General features: G+C 40.8%; 1 protein-coding gene across 12 annotated transcripts in view; it reads right to left on the bottom strand.

Annotated features, from left to right (window-relative positions):
- Positions 1-867: 867 nt before the first annotated feature.
- Positions 868-25,064, bottom strand: part of FOXP1 (forkhead box P1) — a 480,210-nt gene continuing 456,013 nt past the window's right edge. For 9 of the 12 annotated variants that reach the window (XM_032411758.1, XM_032411754.1, XM_032411755.1 and 6 more), the window contains 7 exons: positions 22,024-22,225; positions 21,840-21,919; positions 21,134-21,235; positions 17,391-17,512; positions 15,596-15,665; positions 11,026-11,192; positions 5,423-5,633 (listed from right to left, as the gene is read on the bottom strand). In XM_032411758.1, coding sequence (XP_032267649.1) covers positions 5,489-5,633; positions 11,026-11,192; positions 15,596-15,665; positions 17,391-17,512; positions 21,134-21,235; positions 21,840-21,919; positions 22,024-22,225 — 888 coding nt within the window. In that variant the 3' untranslated portion in view covers positions 5,423-5,488. Of the gene's footprint in view, positions 5,634-11,025; positions 11,193-15,595; positions 15,666-17,390; positions 17,513-21,133; positions 21,236-21,839; positions 21,920-22,023; positions 22,226-25,064 lie in introns of all 12 variants that reach the window. The other 3 variants (XM_032411759.1, XM_032411753.1, XM_032411750.1) reach the window with 2 other exon arrangements.

The raw sequence follows: 25,064 nt of genomic DNA on the forward strand, positions 1-25,064 counted from the left end.
TCACCAGCAGCCGGTGTTTGGCCGAATAGGAGCAGCTTGGTTAATTTTCAAGTCATCTTTTGGCTTGTGTTACGCTCTGAATTACAGACTGAACGGTTTTATGTTACCCCGGTTTGGACACTTCCAGTGCTGCTTTCAATATACCAATTTAATTTTTACTGAAAGATGATGCCCAAACTCATTAATCCTTAGAATATATATGACATAATAGTATTAAAGACAATAGCAGTGTTTTTTTTTTTTCTTTTATCAAGCTATGCAATGAAACAAATCTCGAAATCAAGATGGTTTTTCTGGAATATTTAGTTCCTGAAGCTTCACTGTTTTCTATACTGGATGCAGTTATCTAGCATACTTTTGATAGAATATTTTTGTAAAATCATTTGTTCTAATCTAAGCATTTATCATTATATGCAAAAAGATTTCTTGATGAGAATATTATAGACGGTGCCATGTTTTTGACATTAGCATTTTATTTGGATGACTAATCTTGCAGATGTGAAATTTTAATGAATTATTCATGAAATTGCTTTCCTCTGAAATTTTAGTTTGCTCTTAACGCTAGTTATTAAACATTTTGGGTTTTTTTTTTTTTTTTTTCCCCTGTATAAAATTTGATGAAGAGAAATAAGGGTGTGCTTCCTCGGGAAAAAAGGTAGCCTTTATGTTTTCAGTGTTTTCCAGTTCCCTAAGTGGAGACTTAGCACTTGAAATCCTGAGGATGAGAGCTTCAGCCCTCTGTGATGATGGAAGCTTTTAGTCAAGATTGATTTTAATTCTGTGTTGGAAGCAGCTGGTGACACCTCTAACATACAAGATCAGCAGGTCAGAAGGGAGAAAGAAACTTAGGCTGTCGCGACTTTTTACTACCAGTGTGAACAACCAGCATTTTTATTGCATTTGAGAATGCTATCATGTCAGTAATGAGTACTGACTACACAACATTTTTTTTTTATTGTCTGTATCCACAGACATGGAATGATGGAATTACAGTTGATGTCAAGGAATGAGTTTCTTTTATGCCTTATCAAAACAAAACGAAACTGAAAAAATTCTCGTTCCTGGCAGCACATATCCACGAAGCACCGTGCGCACACTCTGGACTGGACCATCTTCCTCGAGGCTTCTGGGTAGCAGAGATCGTGCGAACCACACTGGGCCCATAAAATGCCTTTAGAATCATTAAGTCTCATTCTCAGGATAAAAAAGCGAAACCGACATTCAAAAACATCCAAAATATCAAGAGGGAATACCATGAACCAAAAGGTACCCCAAAGATTCAAAATCCTTATGAGCGTGTTCTTCTTTGTACCCTTGGAAACGGAGATCAGCTGGAATGTGGAAAGGAGAATATTTTAACTTTTTTTTCCATGATGAAATAGCTAGTGATTTACATCCATCAGATTTGGGGTGCAGAATCCAAGGTATTCTTGACTCGGTGTGACGGAATGCTGGGACTAGTGTTTGAGCTGTCCCAAGGTCGTGAGGCAGCTGGTCACTCTGCACGTACAGTACCCTTGATGCTTCATCTCGTGGCTGGTTCATTGCGGGCAGCGTCACTCTCTTACAAGGACAGACTCTAGGGACAAGGAGGATGGATTCTCATTCCTGACAGTGCATTTGCCTGATACAAGGGACTATCTCCCTAATGTACGCTTTTCTTTGAAGAAAAAAAAAAAAAAGTAACAAATTGTCTTTACATCTTGGCACCTTGTAAAGTTTTCCTTTTTTTTATACAAAAAGTTCAATAGCTTTGACAACTCCCCATTATTAATCACTACTTCACTGATAAACTTTGAAAGTGTGACCCTGGCATTTCATCATGCAAAATATTTACTGCAGCAGGAGAAAAACATTTTTTTTAAAACAGCATTTTTTTTTTCTCTTTTCAAATGTATGAACTGGTTTAAGATAGCCAGGAAGGCAGTGGTAGGATAAACACAAGGGATAGGAATGTATCAAAAAACAGATTAACACGCACGCGCACACACACACACACAAATCTGTACAAAATGCTCTGATCAATGAGAACAGAAAAAAAAAAAAATCTGTCAACTATGTTACAATTTAAAAGCCAAAGGTGGGGGGGAAAAAAAGGTTAGGGAATTTCTCCCTCCCACATGTCAGGAAATGTCATCCAATATTCTTAAAGCAAGGATAACTAAATAAAATACATGTGCAGCATATTCTGCAATCCCATTACATACAGTAGTTTTTTTCCAAAGCTATTTTTTTTTTTTAGTATCGTTAATATAAAGCAGTTGCACAAAAAGCAAAGGTGTTTTGACAAACAGGTGTATGCATTTATTCCTTTTTAGGAACAATATCTAAAAAAAGAACCACCCTCCGCCCTCCCCCAAAAAAGACAAAGATTCACACAGACACATTGGAATATATGTACAACATAATAAACCCCATCCTAAAGAAGCGACTGGAACACCCCCCCCCAAGGGATACAGAATCAGAATTGTAAAAATCATAGTGAAGTTTGCTTGCTGTAAAGCCTGAGAATTTTTTTTTCAGTTGGTTTATCTGCAGGGCTGTGATACCTGCAAAGATATGTAAAATCTAATTTTTCTTTTTTTTTTTTTGCTACAGTCTTTAGACTAGGCATGCAAGACATACAACTAAGTGCAACTGAGTGAAATGTATTTTTTTTTTTAATTTTCGTCATTCCCTAAAGGTTTGAACTGAGGTATGCGTACTAACAGTTTCTCATGCTGTTATCTTTACTCATGTCTAGCTACACATGCTGAGAATGAACTAATCTACCAGATTTTTATCCTCTTTTGAATACCAAACTAACCAGCAACCACTCAGTTTAGAAGCACAGGGCCCCCTTCCCATGACCCTGTCTGGCTACTGCCTGCACATCATGAAGCTGCCTGGAAAAGTTTAAAAAAAAGAAAAAAGAAAAAAAAGTCTCGAGTGACCACAGACTGCCCTTTATACAGAAAGCAGAGTGAAGCTTCAAAAGAAACTGGCAAAGAAGTTTTTGTACCAAGCTTATGAGTGGATGGGAGTGTTACTTTTTTTTTTTTAAATGAAAAATGCTGACCAAAGCCTAATTAGAAAAAAAGGAAGGAAAAAGGAAAATATTTTAAACCAAACAAAATACCGGAAGATCAATGCCCAGACAGAGCAAAATTGATGCAGTGATCTTAGCACGGTCCTTAAAACCAAAGTGGCATACAATCTTTCTGGAAAACAAAACAAAACATTCTAGAAATGGTACTACGTGATTGAGTTGCATTGTAGAAGCTTTTCTGTTTTCTTCCCATTTTATCTTGACTGTCTCCTTTACTGGTTACTCCCTAATTTGCAGTGGCATCCATTCATGGTTTTGAGATGGGACTCCTCTCCTTCCCTAGCTCCTGTAACACCTTCAGCAGCCCCGTAACCTCTCATATTTATGAGTTTTGGTCTCTGTTGAGGTACAGAATAAGAAAAAAAAAAATAACAAAAGTAACAGCTTTGGTTCCATTACCTACTTGGTCTTCTAAATTTATTCTATGACGAAGGAGCAGTTCTCTTTCTCAGGTTAGCAATAGCCTAGAACTCATCAATTGCCTCTAAATTCTTTCACCTCCTTTGATCAACAATAAGAGGATATTTGGCTTCATCAGATAAAGCATAAAACAGAGAACATAATTTACCTTTGCGTAATATCTTTGGTAATTTTAGGAAAAAAAAAAAAAAGGTACAAAGAATATAAATTAAGCTCCGAAAGGCTCTCAAACTAAAAACAAAAGCTACGGTCCTAGATAAATAAATGAGTGACAGGAAAGTGGGTGCAGAGTGGAGGCGTTGAGGGGTTCTAAGGACTGAGGTTGTACTGACCGATGACTGTCACATTCTGCGTGCCATGTATGTTTCTCCAAACATTCTGGGGCACCATGCACCCCCGTCTCCTCGATGTCTTCTGTTAGTTTTGGATACTGGCTTGGTGTGATAATATTGCATAACAAACTGAACTGCAGTACCGAATTCACACGTTTGAAATGAACACTTTAGCATTGCTGAACTCAGTCCTCATTAACTTCCATAACAAATTCAATCTGATATCTAATTTGCATTCAAACAGATTAATGCCACCAAGCAGGTCCGGACTGATGTTTAAATTCAGCGCTGCCACCACTTTCACCAGAGTTGCTCAGGGGAAGCCAGCTTTTTGGGTCATTTTGCAAACAAAGCAACCCGTGCTGGTTTTCGACTCAGCGAGCCTGTGGCCCATGGCAACTTGGTCACCAGAGGGAGAGCCCTCCACGGCCACACTGGGGTCCAGCAGGAGATCTTAGGGGGTGGGGGGAGCGCTGCCTAGGTTTCCTTGTGCTGGGGCAATGCTTAACCACGATGGTAGCTGCAAAATAGAAAACACCAAAAACCAAAAACCAAAAAACTGAAACCAAACCTGAAACAACCCCCTTCCCACCTCCAATACTGCTTCGTGGAATGAATCTGCATTGTTCCTAGGGTGTCTCTATTTTTTTTTTTTTTTTTTCTGTCATTCATTCTCTTTCTGGCAGGACTTCACGTCTGTGTGAGAGGACCTTCATGTGTAGAGTGCAGCATTTGGGACCTTTTTTGAAAAAGACCAAAACGGAATGTTTTCGGACTTTGGAGAAAACGTGGTTATGTCTGAAGGAAACTGGAATGAGTGACAGAAAACTACGAACGAGAAATGACATTCAGCTTTTGTATAATAAAAACACCTATTAACATTCATCACAAGGTACAGAAAACTTGAAGCCTCCAGGAGGCCGTGGGCCCAAATGGAGGCCTGAGGTCAGAACTTAAAATGGTATAGTAGAAGCAAAAAAAAAAAAAAAAAAAAAAAGAAAAATGCAATACATTAAAAAGTTTGGGATAATTACTTTTTAACCCCCTCCCCCCAATACACACACAAAGGCCTTCCCCATCCCAACTGGAAGCAAAACGAAAACAAAAACGAACCAAAAAAAAAAAAAAGGAGTAAAGGCAGTGATAATCAACATGCAGTACTGTGCAAATCGGTCGTCCGTTGGAATCCTTAAATTCCGGGCAGAGGCTTGGTCTGCGGCTTAGGTGCGCATGCTCAGCTGGGTGTCCTCAGTGTCCGACGTCGGCAGGACTGCAGCTCAAAGTCTGCTGCTAAAAGTGAATCAGTTTAGCAAATTTACAACACTGATGTTGACTGTTAAGAGCGGAAAATCCCAAGTACCAAACAAGTCCATCCAATGCACAGAGTACAAATTCCTTTTTTCAACAAAAAGTAGAAAAATCAAAAATACTCCCAAATGGGATTCTTGATGGCACTAAGAGTTAACACGTTTCAGAGTTGTCAAAATGTAGTGAAAATCCTCCAGACTGTACAACAAATGGAGAACAATTTCACTGCTAACTTTTGACGTGTTTTGTTTTGTTTTTTTTGTTTTGTTTCTGTTTTTTGTTTTTTTGTTTTTTTTTTTCCCAATCTTCGTTCTTGGGGTTGGCCCCCGCCCAGAGACGTTCACTCCATGTCCTCATTTACTGGTTCGTCTTCATAATCTCTGTCGTGGTCAAAATCTGGACTGTGGTTGGCTGTTGTCACTAAGGACAGAGGCCCTTCAGCTTCCTCTGGATCGAGCGGTTCTTCTTTGACGTGCACAGGATGCCTGGAAGAGATGAAAACAGGTTCACTTGAGGGCCCCTCCCAACCACGGCAAGTTCGGGGCTTTGGGCAACAGAAGCCACACTCTAGGGCTGTACTGTCTCCCAGCACAGGCACTAGCCACGTGTGACTCTTTAAATGAAAACTTCATGCAATTTAAAACGGAGTTTTTCAGTTGCAATGGGGCAGCACAGAGATGACAAATTTCTGTCACGGCAGAAGGTTCCTTTGGGCAGAGCTGCTCTAGGGTGATCTCTGGCCCGAAGCAGCCTCTCTTCCCCGGGGTGTGTCTCTCACCATCCTGTGCACTCAAGTCACCCTGGGCTCTTGTTAAATAGCTGCGTGTGACTCAGCAGGTCTGGGGTAGGGCCCGAGACTCTGCATCCCTAGCAAGCTCCCAGGCAATGCGTTTGGTCCGAGGAGGACCACACTTTGAGTACCAGATAACAGGCCCCACAGTGGCTTCCTGGGGAGAGGAATCCGAGTCTTCAAATCATTACGTGAAATAAGAATCTGTAACACAATGGTGGTTTGTGGGGACCACTGAGCGCGGGAGGCTGGGCTAATCATGGCCTGCTGTGTGTTCTGCTTTGCTAGTTAACATGCAGAACCTGTGAAAGAACTCTCCAGAGACCGACCCCAAGCGAGGTTCTATCATTAATCAACTTCAAGCAAACACAGCAAAGAGACACCATGATACATGCTTGAAACTCCAAATTAATGCATATTTTTACAAACTGTCAATAAGGCAAGAAAAGCCCTGCCAGGAAACACAAACGGAGAGGAAAAGGCTCGCCCAACACAACAATATGATAAGAAAGCAGAGCCCCGATCAGAATAATAACGCTGTCAGCTGTAAACAAGGCAAAACAAGAGGGCCGGCTGGTAACGGCCACCAGGACGCCGCAGCCTGTGACGCGATCTGCCAACTTCCTCATTATGGCCCAGCACACGGTTCACCCAAAGGGGACTGCGGGGGATCACGCGAAACCACTCCGATAACAACTGAGAAATGTTGTTCGTAAATCATATTTACAACTGATCCTTTGCAAATACAAATTACTTTCTGTTGCAAGCCTTTTGATGTGGAAAAGAACCATTCAAGTTAAAATGGTCCCATCGCTGGCACTGGCTGCAGGAGGGAGGATTTTTTAATTGACGTTATCAAGTGTTAGTAATAAGAGGTGGTACTGGGGATGGCTGAGTTCCTAAATAATTGATGTATGCAAACCCCCAAAGGCCACTTGAACCATTTAAAAACAAACAGGAGTGCCTTGGACTGCCCTTGATGAGGTGAACCTTCAGAAAACCAATTGACTCTAAAATTAGCACAGCCCAGAGTGTGTCTGGGGGTAGATGTCAGGAGAAAGAGCTTTTAAAAAATTGTGCCCATCTTCCTAAAACTAGTCCCAAAACAAAATGTCTCGAAGTTGTAGTCCAGTGCATTTTCCTGGTTGTGCTCCATCCTTTTTTCAGTTTTTTCATGGCCCTACTTCTCTGTGTTTCTACAGGAAGACGCAGGACTGGCTATGTAATTTGCAGAGCCCCAGTGAAAAGTGAAGATGCGGTTCAAAAATTAGTCAGAATTTCAATATGGAAACGGCAGAAGCACTGAAACTTCTAACCATGCCTCCAAAGCCAGCCCTGGTAGGAGCCCCTATATTCTTTTGGGAATAATTAAGCGTATTGATGATTATGCCTTTAAAAAAAAAATCACCCATAAGCCCAAAATTAAGGTAGGTTTTTTTGGTTTTGCCTATCCTCTCCTGTGTGGCATCATATTTTTATATATCGTATACATAACAAATATTAGTTTGTCAGCTTTTTCAGTTGTAATTTTTATGGGTATATGAGATACCTTGTGTGGACTCTGCAGTCCCTTAATACTGGGCATTTTGTGATGGTCTTTTTTTTCCTTCTTTTGCTCTTTGAATAATACAGCCACCACTTTTATCCATTAATCTTCCTATTTCTGTTGATTTACCTCCTCAGGATAAATTTCTAAGAATGAAATTCTGGGAGCAAAGGCCAAAAACATCTTTATGGTTCTTAAGATTTATTATAGTATTAATTTCCAAAGGGGCGATACCAATTTAGACTCAACTTCATCAGCCCCAAGTGTTACATTTTAAAAAATATTTTGTTGCTTACCAGGTATACGGTAAGCTCCGGTTACCTTAAATTGTTCTTCTTGGATTACTGACAGCAGTGAACATTTCTTCCTGTTTGAATTTCATATTTTCACTATTGAGCAGTGCTACTTCATAAATTTACCCCCCCTTCTGTGCTGATCACATTTGGCTAGAAATGTATCTATGTGTTACTTAGCCCTGTATTAAAGTTCAAATGTGGTTTCCCTGATCAACATTTTCCTACTTTCACTTCTTTAAACAATCAGAATTATTAATCTTTTCAGGTTTAGAAACCTGAATTTGATGACATGAGATGATATAAGGCTATAGGGGGTGGGAGGATGGAGAAGAAATGGAACATTCTTAATGAAGTTCTTGCTTTATAATTTTCCACTCTGACAAATGTTTTGCTTGGCACAAACAAAAACAAACCAGATACAATGTTCACGTTAGAGAAGGTTTTGTTTTCCCTGGAAAGTTGCAGCTGCACTTGAGTAAGATTATTTACCCTCCCCAAGACCCAGGTTAGGACCCTATCACGCATGCTGGCTCACCCCAGTGCCTAATGCAGAGTGGGTCCCCAACAAATACTAACTGACGAGATCTGTGTGACAACCTGACAACCCAACCGACTTAGACATTAAGGCTTCTTAGAACTCCAGAGAAACGAAATCCAGCTGCACAACATTCCTTGATCCCAGCAGATCCCCCCGAGTATGGCAAATGCAGTCACACACGCCTGCGGTGCTTCAGAGAATAAAAGAGAATGGATTTCCAAGCACAATACATCTCAGGTAAGATGCAAACTATTTAAGATACGATGCTTCACACACATTCGTGTGTCTCCTAGAAATCGGAACTGCACGATGCACCATCCTGCATGTTGTCTGTCCCCTGCCCCACCTTTCCCCCCCAACTCCTACTTCCCCAACGGTTCCCAATGAATAACTGTGCAAAACCACACATTTCCCTCCTTACATCTGAGTAATTCCTTTGTCTAGCCACTCTGGGAACACGAGAGTTTTTAACTAAAGCTGACTGGTGTTTAGGGGCATTGTGTTCGGAGGGTGTGTGCACAGCATGGAGTATTTTGCTTTGTAGCTCCGTTAGCTCCTATCAGGATAAAAGTATAATGCCCCAAAGCCATAATTATGTGGCTACTTTCGATAGTAGCTGGGCTGCCGAACTAACAAGGTTCTTTAAGCCATGCCATAAAGTTTACGGCTTGATTTATTCCAATAGACTAGAACAGTTAAGAAACAATTTGCATCATAGCAGGGTAATGCATATTGCCCAAGAAGGAAAACTATGTCATTACAGAATTCACTTAATGGAAATACAGGGTCAAAAAGAGTAACAGTCTGTGACACTGAGAGCGGGCACAGGGACTACGCTGTTGACATATAATTATATTTAGCAAACAGTGTAAAGCGGGGAGATCTGAACAACAGTGCATTTTGACATCCTTACGTCGGGTTTCCTTAACAAAACCAAAACAAACCCAAACAAAATACAACCGAAACCTTCATTTTGTTACAAACAAAACACAACCGAAACCTTCATTTCGTTAAAAATTATGCTGACTGCTTGCGAAATGTGGTTTCTGGTAACACTGGGGTTAATTCAAAGTTGTTAAACAAATTAACTTTGTGGTGGCTTTATCTTGTACAGCAAAATTAGCGTCATTCTTAACTGTTGCCTGAGGTTTTTATCCAAATATCTTTCTCTTTTCAGTAATGCTTTGCACTAAATAGTAGGAATAGATATCAGCTAACCCTTGGAGTTCATAAAGATGATGAGAAATAGTCTCTTCCATTGAATAACTTCAGAAATACTTGCTTTAATGAGCATTTCTTGAAGGTGCTTATATACCAATTTATATTTGGTCTGAACTTCCTTAATATCTGAGTGAACACTCCTGTCATGACAATGATTTAAAAAGGAACACGAGTGTGACTACAGTCAAGTCAGAAACACCAGACCGCTTTAGAAAAGATGATATATAGCAGTATCAGTGTCAAAGGTAAACACATTCTTAAAATGTTGTGTAGTAAATAAAGAGACTATTCACATAAATTAAAAATGATTATTTCCATCTTTTAAGATCCTTTTCAAAACACTTTGGGCATGAAACTCAAATGCTAAATAATCAAATTTCAGATTGCCCCCAACCCACTCATTACCCTGACCGACAGCATTTTTCTTTTCCTTGTCCTTTGATGCCAATTCTTTCTGGCCCTCGTGGCTACAGGTCGTATTTCCATTCCCATCACTCAAATTATCTTAAAATAAGGTGTTGGTCAAGTAATTCAGAAGGAGTGTGTAGACAAGGGGCCTATTCTAGGGATGGCCAGTGCTGCAAACATTGGATTGGTTTCTTCCTTTAAATTGGGCAACGGTGGAGCAGATACTTGCTCTAAGGGAGAGACGGTCCCTCTAGAGCATCCCCCACAAATCCAAGCATCTGGAAAAATGTGGCTTCTTTTCTCTTTTAAACTTGCCCTGGCAGAGAGGGAGTTGCCCCAGTTGGGGCTCTTCTGCAGCCACGCACCTCCCCACACACACACACGGGGGGAGGGAGGGTGTGCGCCGGCTGCCAGGCACCACACCTCTCCTGTTGTTGGACTGGTCCTAGTGCCATTCAACCCATTCACATGCAGCAGGGACAACCGTCGCCCATCACTTCATTCAGTTATATGGTGCTCATTAGACTGCCGTCTGCTGCTATAATGCTCCTATTAATTTTCCTTTTGATATTTTAAGAGCAATCTATAAATCATGCCGCCTTTCATTTGTGCCATCATTAACGCCTGGTCATAACGCTTCAGCGTTGTGTTTGCGGTTCAGACTATCACATGGCCAAGTAAACAAGCATTCTTTTTCCCCCTGCTAGGTTCGGCGTGCCCGCAAGTTGAACAAACTGACAGAGACACATGCCGATTTTAGGAGGAAAAGGTAATGTGGCTTAAAGGATGGCCTGAGATGCCAAGCAGAGGGAAAAAAAGCAAATGAGTCACCCGTGTTATTGCTCAGTGCACTTGTAGGGCTGCATGAAGCTGATTGCTTTTATGGGAAAGTTAGTAAATGGTCCTTTTACGTGCTAACCGAGCTAAACATTTCCAGAAGCACAAACTTTTACCAAGGTTCTAGGAAAGCAGAAATGACAGGAAAGGTATCAAGAGCAGCTTGAGAAGGGCTTGTGTGCACACCGAAGCGGGAGACTGGGACCTGCACGCAGAGACCTTCTGGGTGGACAGTACTCACACGGCTTGCATAGGGGATCTGCCCGGACTGCTGTCACTCTCGTTGCTGTTGGTATGTTCCATTGCCCCGTTCAGCTCTTCCCGTATTGCGCTGGCTAAGTTGCCCAGAGTGGGATTTCCCATGGAAGCGGTAGTGTATAGAGGTATACTATTCTCAGCCATTGAAGCCTGTTAGCAACGAAGAGAAAATATATGAGGACGTAGGGTAAGCCCAGACAGGGAAGCCGTTAATTATGGGTATAGTCAACGATCTTCTGCTTAGGTTCTTAGTAGGGCTGGCCAATACAAGTTTCTAACAGGGGGAGAAGGATTTTGCTTTAAAAGGCAGACTTGCGACACATGTCCCATGCTTGGTTTCCAAGAGCTAGCTGGGACCAAAGCGCTGGTGGCGAGGGAGGACTCAATTTAGCCCTGCTGGGTAGAGTCACGTGGTTTAGACAGGGCTATCTAAAATGAGCTTTCTGTCTGATGCCTTCTTTCAGGAGGAACTGAATATTTCCAGATCACAGGGAAATATAATGGAATTTTCATTTCTTTATCCACTTTGATGACTCCAGTATTGGATATTAAAGATTTGATCCAATTATTCTGGCCTCACAGCTCAAACTTATGAGAACTTCCATAAACATTTACCTCTTAGATCCTATAGAAAAGGAAGAGATTATAGAATTGGAGTCCATTTTTATCTGCCACCATCGTTTCGGTTTTAATGATTTCTGAATCTGTTTAGTGTAGTTTGTGTGATGTTACCCCACAGTTATCTCAATCTTTCAGACTCAGACTGGTCAACCTGGAATTTTAGGACTGAAGGAAAAAAAAATCTGTCACTCTACATGAGTGTCAGCCCAAAAGAGTGGAAATGGAGAAAAGAAGAAATCCTCAAGTCTGTGGTGGGATACTGTTCACTTCTTATCCTCCTGTGTTTGAATAAAATGACCACCCAGTCTCAAATGCAGACAGTCATTAAATACAGCTTTGGACTAAAGTATCCATATTGTTTCATTGGGTAGAGATTATGACCCAGTAACTTTTCATTTTATTGAAGAGGACAGACTTTTAAAAACTGGCAGTGTAATTAGACCAAGATTTATCAAAACTGTCCTCTTGCAGACTACAATATGCCTGGTTTTCCATCCTAATGAGGAGAAAGTACAATCACAAGACAATCTGGCTTGGTGACTTCAATTGGCCAGTCATACAAGAGTCCGAAGTATTCTAGAAATCCTGGCTCTAGAGAGAAAGAAAGAGCCAAAAATGAAGACAGAGCGGGCTGCAGGGAATGTGCCTATTAGGACAACTGCAGCCTCGCTCACTGTACGAACTCCAAAGCCAGGGATGCCTTCTTAGATACAAGCCCCTGGACGGGTCTTCACGTAACACAGCACTGGCCAATGGACGATTTCAAAGCCAGGCTCTGCGCAAGCCCACAGATTTCCCTTCCCTCCACTTCTGGATTTATATAACTGCCTGCTTTTAAAAAGTGGGAAAAAAAAAATCCTGTTTTTATTTCCAAATGTGGTGAACTCATTTTGATGAACAGTAAATCTGAACATTCCTTCGCTCTCCTACAGTTTGTTAAATAATTTGCATCAAGTACTTTTTTTTCAACAGATCTCTTATAATCGCAATAAAGCATTTTTTCTTTTTTTGGCAGAGCAAAAAGCAAGAACGGTTGCCAGATTATTTTTTAATTTTTTTTTTTTTGCAAACTGCAGCTGGACAAGCATCTTAACGGCCTTCATTTGAGACAACTCAGTGGTCATGCCTCTCCCAGTCATGGAAGTTCTGCTCTCATGTCACCATGACACAGTCAGAACGTGGCCCAAGTGAGGCCATCTCTACAGCATGGTTTTTTTTTTTTTTAGCAGCTTCTCCAGTCAAAAATGGAGAGGTAAAGACAAAACTGAAATGTTTGTAAGAAGGTGTTCTATGGCATAAGATGGTCACCCTGACAGACAGAGCAACCTTCTTAGGATGATGTGTTCTCCTTGGCTCTCGAAGTGTTCTAGGTGAAGGTCATTAAAACATGGGCTGAGGCCCAAACAGCCACGGTGGTGAAAGGCATCCAAAAGGCAAGCACTTCTGTTGATCCCTCAGTGGTGAGAGAGACCAGAAAGATAGAAAGAGGAAAACCAGCCTGGTCCCTTTAAGAAAATGACCAGGTGGGAGGATGGTGCCTGATAGGCCACAGAGCCTCTTGCACCTTCTTTGTTGAGTGAGTGATCAAAGCAACCCACCCAAGGCTAGAAACATTAACAAAGTGTTTTTTTTTTTTTTTTTGTAGTTGATGTCTACGGAGGAGCAGGTGGGGTATGATTTTTATAACGGACTTCATTATATAAATGGTCCTGTGTACAGTATGTGGTTTCCTATCAAACTGGCACCTCTGCCCAAAAAACAAAACAACCCCCCCAAAAACTAAAAAACTAAGGTGCCTCAGTCCATAAGTACCGCTGCTCCTGGAACACGAACCATGCTAAGATCCTCGGGGGAAAGGCAGTCTATAAATAAGAAGCTTTACGGTTACCCTTAGTTACTTCACTTTTTCAGAGCATAATGCAATCTGTCTCACGTCCAATGTTTTATTTCTGTAGTGGATTCTGCTGTCCTATTTTATATATTGTATATCATGCATTATGTTGCTCTAGTAATCTTTTTAAGATGTTGTTCCACTATTATTTTTACTTGTCTTGAAAAATGGAAATGGGCAATAATGGGAAGGAAAGCCTGCTGGTAGAATCCTGATTTAATTTGCACAGCAGAGAAAGTTACATGAGACTGTCTACTGACCGTGGATCCAAAGTCCTCGACGAGAGGAAAAAGATCCATTCCTCCAATCATGAATTTATATCAATTTATTCACCTCACCTCATTATGCACATAAAGTGTTCTTGGAAAACTACAGGATTGTTTTGGGCTACCCCTGGAAACGAGAAGGGGGAGGTAGGATGCCAAAAACAAATGTTTTCCAGAAGAAACATGAACAGTTTTGTCATGATAAGGCATACTAATTTAAATCAGTCAGTCACATAGTTAAGAGAATCCAGAGGATCACTGCTTTTTTTTCCTTTCCGCCTCATGAATGTAAAATGTGCTTGTAATCTTAATACTCTTCCAGATAGAGCAGCCTTTAAATTCACACTTCACAAGACTCCAGGGAAAATAAGTTACTAATGAATGGTATTTACAGTGGCGGCATCTAAGCGTGCTCTCATTTGCTTTTCTAAAGTTACTGTGTAAACTACAAGTAATTATCAGAAACTCAGAAAGTAGTTCCTCCTATTAAAGTTGGTACAGGCTAAAAATAAATAAATATAATTACTGAAAAGCTAAGTTCAGTGCATTTGCCTCTGCACGGAAACTGCGTTAAAGGTGTATCATCTATTGTTGGGAGCCGGGAGGCTGTGCTGAGTGATGCGGGAAACTGTGTAGGGTGCAGATTAGGTGCTCAATAAATATTTGTTCTAGGAGTAGTGAGAACCACGTGCCCATCCTGATCTCCTGCCTCTTCACCCACTCTGTTCCCATAATGTCAAGTAGCTCAACCATTTTTCATTCTCTTCCCTGACCCCTTAAGGAGCGTTTTGAAGACGCTCCTGTTTGTAAATGTTTCTGTGTGTTATGGCCCTTTGGAGGGGCACAAGACATTGTACTATCTAAGTACCCATTTTGGGGCGATAAAGCCCCCAGCAAGAACCCATGCTGTAAAGGTCTGGGATGGCCTGGGAGTATATATGTACAGAATATGTCTTTTTCAAGGGAGCAAGATTCCCTTGGCCTGTCTTCTAGAACAATCTAGGCAGGGGCAAACTCAAACTGGGACCACTGAGAAATGGGATAAATAAAAGGCTCGGCTGGCTGCCTTGGTAACTTGTATCTGGGTGGTAAACTCACTCCTGCTCAAAACTAGTGTCTTCATCCCCCGGTAATGCTGGTTATGTAATGAGTGCTTGGTTTGTCAGTAGGAAACAAACATTCTGTATGCTTCTTATGTAATCTCGAGCAATCTGCTGGAAACCTAAAGAGTGTTCTTCAACACCCCTCTAGTTTAAACAATTTACTTTTACCAAGTGAACCAAACCTGGATCGCCGCCCCCCCCCCCCCCCCCACCCCCCCCACCCCGGCAAAGGACTGAAGATGCTAAAACAGACTTTAGAAGAAGAAATAAAAAGCTCTGCTTTCTCTTTAAACCCGTGAACAATAGAAGGTCATGTGATACAGTGGCCTATCATCCAGCACATTAATAGCTGTGCTAGAGTAATTACACTTGTGGTATTTTTGCCTCAAGTGAAATTCTGAAATAAGAGGATGGAAATTATGATACTGCTGATAAATATTAATAAGTGAACTTTTAATTTTTTTGCCACAATATTCAAAATGCTAAGCATCCCACTAATGCTGAAGCAGCCCGATGTGTTTGCCTCCAGGGAGTACGATGCTTTGTGCACTTAAGAAAAAAGTTTAACGGAATTAAAATTTAATATCTAATTAGAGCGAGGCTAATATATTTTGAAATGAGCGGGGGAGACATGTGCCTCCGCTGCATATTCGGGACGACCATTAATCTTACCTGTAAAGCTGCATTGAGGGGTGTACAATAGGCGTGGCTGCTCTGCATGTTTTTAATAAGGGAAGGGTTACTGCATAAGAAAAAGATAAAAACTCAAAGTTAAACGCAATCAGCCCCTGAGTTCCGAGCCAAGTTTTATCTTAAGCTTGCTGGTCTCCCTTCCAAATCAGAAATGTCCCCCATTAACAAAACCAAAGGAAAGTTAGGTTTTCTCCACAGCCCCCCGGCTTTATGGGGCTGGTGTGTGTGGATACCCTGGGGTAGGACTTTGCTCTTCAAGGAAACTGGGTGTAAAATTCGGGCTTCAGTTAGACCAGCCCTGGGCACTCCCCTCCACTGATGCTTTTTTTTTTTCTTCCCCTCACACAACATCTTGACCTCTCCGCACAGTTTTAGTAGCTGCCGTGAGTCCAACAGGAAGGCAGAAGCTCTGGGGGGTGAGGGGAAGTCAGTCAGTGAGCTGACAGCAGGGTTTCCTGGGAGTTGTTAGCTAGAGAATCGTCTCCATGATATTAACTCCGGAATGACGGTAGGAGGTAAAGGCAGGATGGCTCTTAAAGGAGATCCCCCTCTGAGGCACATTTAGTGCTAAAAGAAAATGGGGAGAAGGGGGTGACAGGGAAGGGTTGTTCCCAAGGAAGGCAGAGAGGTTGGGTTGAGATCTTTCTTGCACAGCCAAATCTGGGAGGTTGTAAGAATACTGGATGCTGTGTCCATGAACTAATCCAAGGAAGACAAGATACCATTCGAAAAAAATCTCTAGGAAGGAGAGGCTTCCAAGTAGGAAGTCACCCAGATTGATCACTGGCCTTTAAAGGAAGTGTATGTGCTGTTACGGATTTCTCTCTCCTCATTCATTGCACTTACGTTATTCTTATAACTGAGTGGGCAAATACTAAGAAGTGTACCCTGCTAAGTACACATTTTAACTCTCCATAAAAGTTGCCTTTTTCCTTGGGAGGAATTACTTTCAAGCCAAGGTATTTACTCTTAAAGGGTCCCCATAAGCTGCTGAATCAAAATACGACCAATATGTGCATTAAAGACGTCAAAAAAGCATTATTCAAGGCACTGGTGTTCCAAAGAGAAACAAGAGAAATACATGTACGAATCACACAATTTAGTTCCATTGCAGAAAAGCCGTGGCACCTGCTACTTGGTGAGATGCAAAACTACATGGGATGAGTCAACCATGCAAAGCCAAAGCAACAGCAGAAAAAACAAAACAAAAGCAAGTAAAGGCTCTTACTGTGTGACAAGCTCGTCAAAGTTTTCATCGGGGCAGTATTTGCGAGGACGGCCTCGTTGAATATGGCGGCCACGTTTAAACTCTTCATCATCAACTGTCCAAAAGGACCCAAACTCATCCTCTACTCTGATAAAGCACTTATGCAGTGAGAGGTTGGTGCGAATGGCACCCTGGGATAGGAGCAGCGGCAAAGGAGATGGAGTGGCAACAAAAGGAGACGGGGTTGGGGGGGCAGAACAGACATCCAATACAGGGAACAGGAAAAAGAAAATAAAATGCAATAAGCATAAGCAAATGGTTTGTGAGGGTTAATATGCATTGCCACCTAAAGCTACTAGCGTGGGATGCAACAAAGACCGGCAAGCAGGGCAGGGGGACTGGTGGGTATACAAAACAGGAGGGATGAAATGCTTTTTTGCTTCCCTTAACTGAGACAACGTGAAACCGGTTCGTTGGTCTAACACCGTCTAGCAGCCAAAAGCCTCTACTTGACACTTGTTAGCACAATCCAAGCTAGGCTAAGAAGTTCAAACATGGTGGACGTACCCACTGATCTTTTGTGGCCTTCGTTTTTGGAATTCTACTTCATCCACTGTCCATACTGCCCCTTTAACGTTTTCTACTCGCACAAAACACTTGTGAAGACTAAGATTATGACGCACTGCATTCTGCAGCAAGTATAAAAGAGAGAACATTTACATTTTCTATAAGAAAAGACTCCAAAAACAGCAGTAAATTCAGCCTCACAGTCCACATTTGTCAAACCATCCCCAAAAGCTGTAGCTAACCACCCCCGTGGATGACCTTCTTGAGGTTAAGGATGCCTTTTCCAAATGTAAAAATAAAAAAAAACAAAAAACAAAAAAACAAAATTATCAATTAATTATACTCTGGCATTTACATCTAGTCTCTGGTAGTAGCGAACCAGAAGAAATAGTTAATATGCATATAAGCCCAAAATAGGGGTCACAGTAAAAATCTGAAAATATTGTTAATATGACTTCAAAATAAACATGTAGAGCATAAAACTGTCCCCTTTAAACTTATCTCCCATATAAAAGGGTATTTTAAAAAAAACATGCAAGATGATAATACTGTTAAATACATTTTGTTCTTGTTCTTTTTTTGAAAGTTTTGGCTTTAATACCTTCTACGCGTTTTGTCAGATTTATCTAAATTGGATTTTACCACTGAGAGAGCATCACCTCCTGCAGCTGACTGGATGAGGGAATGCAATGATCCCCAGTACATCAGTATCCATCATCAAGCTATGTCTTACCTTCCCAAATATATACAAACCTTGGCCCTTACTATGGGCAATTACCTTAATTAACAAAAAATGTCAAAGAAACACCTGAGTAGAACTCTCAATGGCAAAAAGATGATACTCCTGCCGCTGATGGTTCCTAAAGACACATATTTCTATCCCCCGCCTCCGTGTTTCTTTTTTATGGTTAAATGTCATTTCTAAGATCATTCTTAAACGGAGACCCTGGACATCCATAGTCCACTGAAAAGGAGGATCTCAACTCAAAGGTGAGGAGCCTTAACATCTCCTCTTTGCTTTGATTTTCAGAAAAATCCACGACCCATGCTGGGGTCTGGAACAAACATGGCTTCACTTCTTTAGCCTCCTTGGTTGAACTTGCTGATCGAGACTCCAAATTAGACATGAGGACATTACAAAAAGACCCATGCCATTGACTCAAACCTTTCTTCTTACAGGGCATAAGCAGGTGACTACTGTGGCCTGAACAGCGGATGCATACATCCCATCTCCCATATGCCATGTAGCATATCCTCCACTCCATTCCAATGATGCTGCCATCGCTCAAACGTGGGGCAACCCACCCCTTGGGCTACCTGCAAGTATTTCCGCTCTCAAGATACTGAGCGCTGTTTCCACTTTTAGATAATCACCACTGGTGACTCTGAGGAGTCAGACGAGATAGTGCTGATTTTTCTTTTTCGATGTGGAATATTTAAGGAGATAACGAGACATGTTTTATTACATAGCTAAGTTATCCACTACTCGCAAGGAGAATCCACAGGATAAATTCTCAGAGTTTTTGAGCTATGTCAGCATAATTGGGGTAGGTTGAAAACATCCAGATGACCGTGAAAGGACACCCCTGATTCAAACAGGTTGGACAGGTTGGCATAAAAACAAAAGAAAAATCTCTGAAAACGTTTGTCATGTTATATTTATACTTGGTAGGACAAATTTCTTCATGTATAGGTTGTAGTCTGCTCTTTCAATAAGGATTTTCTTTTTTATGCTGTACCAACGCACGGCACAGGGATGCAAAGGGTCTACTCTTACCTCCTAGAACAATACTTAGGAGGTTAAGATAAATAAACCCAAATTTTCTTTTAAAAAACTACAGACAGATCATGTATATGTATGGAAGACATAGTGGGGAAAGAAATCAACATTTCCCCTCAACCTTATCACTAATACTTTAGAATAAGCATCGAAACATTTAGAACTGCAGAAGATCTAAAGAAACCATGTCTGCCAGAAGGACTACTATAGATCTGTCTGAAGCGTGTGGCCATGTAAGTAAAGATAGAAAGTCAAACTTAAGTTTTATTTTCCAAGACTGTACATCTAAGCAAAAGCATCCAGAAATCAAAGAGTTGCCCAAAAACGTGAGTAAGCCCTTTTCAGCCATGACTTAAATTGGGCACTTCATCTTTTGTTTAGGATTACAACAGAAGTAAGGACACGTAGAGAAAATTATACGTATTTATGAGTCATTTGGTACTTGATCTAGGATTGTTTATATTGATGGCACTTTTTCCTGCAGTTTGCAAAAATGAAAAAGTTAAAGCTGTAGATCTGAGCTTAAATATCATATTCACAGCCAGTAATTATTTTTAAATTTGATCATTTTCTATTTATAAAAGGCAATTTGAAGAAAATGTCTGCTTCATGCTTATAGTTCCTACATTTTGAAAGGCATTCATAGCTAAAGATACTTTGCATTTTATCTCCTAAGGGAGGCTGAGGAGAAGCGGGTAAGGTTTTGAACATAGGTTCCCTTCAGCACCCATGTGTCTTAATGGAAATAAAAAAGGATACTTTGAGCCATAATAGATATTCATGGCTGTGTGAGGTTGATAAATTCATTCTACGGTTATATTCATTTTCTTTTAAAATGCTAATTTATCAAGAACATAAAAGAGGCAATGTATTTTCTGTTTTTGTTTTTCTCCTATCTAAAATTTAAAAAGTAGCAGAGCAAATTTCCTTTGCATCCTATAATAAATCCCTATCATATTTATAATAATGACATGTAAAAATATCCTAAGATATTTGCATTTTACATGGTGTGGAACTTAGGGATTATAAGAATTCTAGATAGGAGAAAAGCATGAAAAAAAATTGTCAGGTTGGACCTGCTCTCTTCTATAGCAAGAATATTTAAACCAAGAAAGTAAACGCGGTAAAATCCAAAAATTTGTGAGGGCTTCATTCAACGCAGTGGAAGAAATACTAGAAGAATCTATGAACCCATTGCTGAACTGGAAATGAGGTATGTCACGTGATCCTCAAGCCTTGTTAGGGCATCCCATGTGGAGCTGAGGGATTTGATCCGTTTTATAGCAAATGGTGTAAATGGTGTTACAGTGAAGCTGGATAATTTCCTTTTCCAGATTTTCTATGAATCTCTGATGGATAGAGTGATGTAAAAAAACAAAAACAACCCCCCCCCCAAAAACCCAAAACTAAAACCAAAAACTTAATAATATATGGTGCTCCCCTCTGATATTTGCCATACACAGTGCTAGTCCTGAGACCACACAGCTTTCTTTACTAATTGTGGTAAGGAGCTTTTTTTTTTTTTTTTTTTCAAATCCAACCAATGAAAGTTATGTCAAGTCTGTCTGATCATTTCTCCCGGTTAAAAAAATGTTAGCCATGCATCTCAGCAAATTCTGGTGGTGGCTGACGACCGAAAAGCATGAGGTTTGTGTAAGTAAGAGGACAGCCTCAATATCGGGGCGACAGTGTCATCCGTTCCATTTCCCTACATATTGCAACCGGACAGAAAGGACTTTACTGGCTGGTCCCTCCAAAATCTGATGCCAATGTAATGGGAGTCTTCTATCCCGGCATTCTAACCCCAACAGTACTCTTCTCTCAATAAAATACTCCCATAAATCTGACTTTTTGAGTGTATCAAAACAATACACATGTAACTTAAAACACCTGCATTTTTTCAACAACTCTTTTATAAATGGTAAGTAAGACCCAAGCCTAACAGGCCTGCGAGAAAGCTTACCTTCCATGTGGCCGCATTGCGTCGAAAGTAAGCAAACATTCTTGTGAACCAGTTATAGATTTCATTTAGTGTTAGCTGCTTTTCTGGAGATTCGAGAATGGCCTATGAAGCAAAAGTAACAAAAGAAGATAATTTATGACCAAATCAGCAAAATCGTCATTATACAGTTTCTTGAAAATATAAAATAACCAGGATTCAGAGCTAAAGCCCAAGAAAGGTTTCACGAAATGATCTAAGATTAATGGTTGTATTTAACAGTTCAATAGCAAAATTCAAAATGGAATTATCTAATTGTTTTGAGTTTTTATTTCTGTTTCCGTACAGAAATATTAATTTATTAGTCATTCATAAAGCAGAATCAAAGAGAAATGCAAAACATTTCACTAGCTGATTAAAGCTCAGTAATTATTTAGAGCTCAGATTAATTCTAGGGATCAGAGATTACTGTAGCTTGTGATAATTGACTTGCCATCTTTAAACAGGCTCATTTTCACTGTTGTGTGAAATGAATTTCCTAATAATCACATCGTATTGTAATACTTAATCAAAAGCAATTATGTTATATATTGCAGTTTTAAAAAACCTTATAGAAAAGGTTTTAGCATGCTTGCATACTAAACGGTTTTAAATCTACTTCATCAATATAATATATCCATGTACACATATACCTTTTGATAGAATTTCACATACTGTGTTATTTACTTACCTGCCTAATTAAAGATGCATATGTAAATGGTGGTCTAACTTCTGCGTTCTTATAAAATTCTTGGTTCTGCGCAATATCTGCTAAATAAGAATCATTGTCCTATTAATTATCACTTTTTAAAAAGAGGCTGGTCTACAAGAATTGCATATTACAGTTCTACATGAGGCGAAAATGGAGTATCTACCTGAAGAAATGGGCACGTTGTATTTGTCTGAGTACCGCCTGCGGATGGGTCCCACCGTATGCATGCTGGTGGTGGTGATGACGGAGGGGCCTTGGGTGACAGGAGTGATGGGGGCGGTTGGGGTCGTCGGAGTGTGAGGTAAGCTCTGTGGAGAAGCCTCAGATGCAGACTTGGAGAGTGTGACACTTGATACCAGATTCAGCTGTGAGGAAAAGAAGAATTCTTAGAAGAGCTTCAGACAAAACAGGGAGCCAGCAGGCATCTGAAATCCAGAATACTACAGGGGACGCCCGGCTAGCTTTACTTCTCTAAGTAGATGCTTCTAATCAACTGAAATGTGAGGCGAGTTCCCATGCAAAAACAGTTCACATAGTGGTTAGTTTAAAAATCTCTCTGGCCATGTTCTCCTGACCCGTTGGTGACACAGGTGTTTTCCAAAGACGGTGAAAAATGAGTGTGTGCAGAAAGGGGTGACCTAGCCCAGTGAAGTCTGACAAGTTCTGGGTCAAAACATTTCTTGAGTCCTGGCTTTGAACCCTTTTGAGCAGCCTACTGTGCTTGGCAAACCTCCCGGAGCGGGTGGAGTCCTGGTAGGGCCAGTGAACACCAACACCCTAGAAGCCACCAGCTGGGGTATGTTGGTCTAGACCTGAGCTCCCCAACAGCACTTTCTGCAGTGTGCCAGCGCCAGGGTGGAACTCTTTCTACTTCTTACCAAAATTAAACTTTTGTTTAAATAGCCACATGTAGCCAGTGGCAACCACTGGCCAGCACAGGGACAGGCTACTTAACTCCATGATGAACCTTCACCGATGGGACCACAAGGATGTTTGGCCTGTGGCTCCAATTAAAAAGAGTGGCACTGGGGCGCCCGAGCGGCTCAGTCGGCTGACTGTCCAACTCTTGATTTTGGATCAAGTCATGATCTCCGGATGGTGGAATCGAGCCCCACGCTGGGCTCTGTGCTCAGCGCAGGGTCTGCTGGAGATTCTCGCTCTCCCTCTGCCCCCCAACTCTCTCTCAAATCAATCAATCTTAAAAAAAAAAAGAGTGGCATTGATCCAGTAAGACATCATTCAGTTATATCAGTTGGCAAAGACTAATCTTTGATAGCTTTATGTGTAATTTTCATTAAACTCTATCAAATAGAGGACTGGAATCTATTAAAAAAGATGACATACGAAACATCGGGAACTGTAAAAATTTTTTTTCTTTGAGTTTCAAATGCTCAGTAATATAATGGAATCTAGAGCATCAAGTGAGGAAATGAGTATTATTTATTTGAAGTCGTACAAAGGAAAATGAAGGAGTACCGTTTCCTTCCTTCCATTAGCCTTCACCTCGAAGTGCTTCTCTTATTAATAAAAAAAAAAAAAAAAAAAATGGGCTCGTCCCCCTTACCCTGAGTTTGTTCTTCCAGAAATACTATGTCTAGCTATACTACAGAACTTGGCCTTTTTCAACATATTACTACAATTTACACAGAATTGATAGCTCAGATACTTACAGCCGGCCCCAAATCCAAGAAACTTAATGCAAAGTAGGCTTACTTGTAACATTTTCTCAAACCAGATTTCAAATCATTTAACAAAATAAGTACTTCACTATGGCAGTAGCCCTACGGACAAGGCATTATTTGTGGGAGGTATTAAAAATGAGATTCCTCTGGGATCATAAAGAACACATTAAAAGTTCCAATTTGTTGAGAAGATTCACCTCTACTCACACTCCAGTAATGAAAAAGGCCATGAGAATGCCTCTCCTATGTTTAGGGTAGTTCCATTAAAAAAAAACAAAAAACAAATAAAACCCAGGAATTTGAAGAAAAGAAGGATCAAATATTGTTAGGTAAATATTCAGGGAAAAAATGTAAATATGGTGCTGGAAAGGGTATGGTGGGTAGCAAGCCTGCAGTTGTGCTTTCCTTTTTTATTTTAATTGGATGCTTAACAGTTTTTATTTCTTAAATATAAATATTCCTTTAACATACTTTTTAAAAAATATGTTAATCACCATACATTACATCGTTAGTTTTTGATGTAGTGTTCCATGGTTCACTGTTTGCGTATAACACCCAGTGCTCCATGCAGAACGTGCCCTCTTTAATACCCACCACCAGGCTAACCCATCCTCCCACCCCCCTCCCCTCTAGAACCCTCAGTTTGTTTCTCAGAGTCCACAGTCTCTCATGGTTCGTCTCCCCCTCCGATTTCCCCCCTTCATTTTTCCCTTCCTACTATCTTTTTTTTTTTTTTTTGCTTTCCTTTTTAATTCCCCTGGTGAAATGCTGACTCAGCTAATGCCAGACCCTTCCCCCAACCCCCATGCCCTAGAAGAGCAAGCTACAGAGAGGACACTGCTCTTACAACCCCCACCCCCCACCCAGCAAACTGGGCCAATGCTGTGAGTTGCTTTCTTTTTTATTAGTGCTGGAAACCTGCCTTCCTGACACGTATTTGTGGACTAAGTGCTTACAGTTCAGAGTAGCAGCCTTGGGATGGAGCAGAACTGAGAAGCCACGGGGGAAGGTTGGGGCTGACCTCCTCTGTGCCTTGGGCCTTAATCACTGACCAAGTGCAGCAACTAGTCTGCATAAGCATCAGCCCAAGCAACGGGTCAAGGAAATTAGTGCAGCAAAGGCTACTGCTCATAAATACACAGCTTTTAAAATTCAGACGCTGCTAGTCCTAAGAATATCTGAACACTCTGGAAAGTCATGGATACCATTTGTATAAACCGTGTTGTAAACCACCTGCCACTGCGTGATTTCACTTCATTCTCATACCATCACTAATAAGTGAGATGTCACTGCTCACGTTTTACAGATGAGCAAACTGAGGCCAAAGATCGATGAAATGACTTGCCTATATTCACAACCAGTCAAACACACACTTGTGATTCTAGGCTCTCTGTATAAGCATCTTATGCCCAGTTAATGGGAAAAATAAACACTAGACAGTTTCATTTTTCTGTATGCTCATTTTTGGAAAGGATTCAGTGAATAGCTCTAGTCCCTGCTTATAAATGACATTCAATAAATA

The sequence above is a fragment of the Phoca vitulina genome, unplaced genomic scaffold (genome assembly GCF_004348235.1).
Source record: "Phoca vitulina isolate PV1807 unplaced genomic scaffold, GSC_HSeal_1.0 scaffold13, whole genome shotgun sequence".
NCBI classification, from domain to species: domain Eukaryota; kingdom Metazoa; phylum Chordata; class Mammalia; order Carnivora; family Phocidae; genus Phoca; species Phoca vitulina.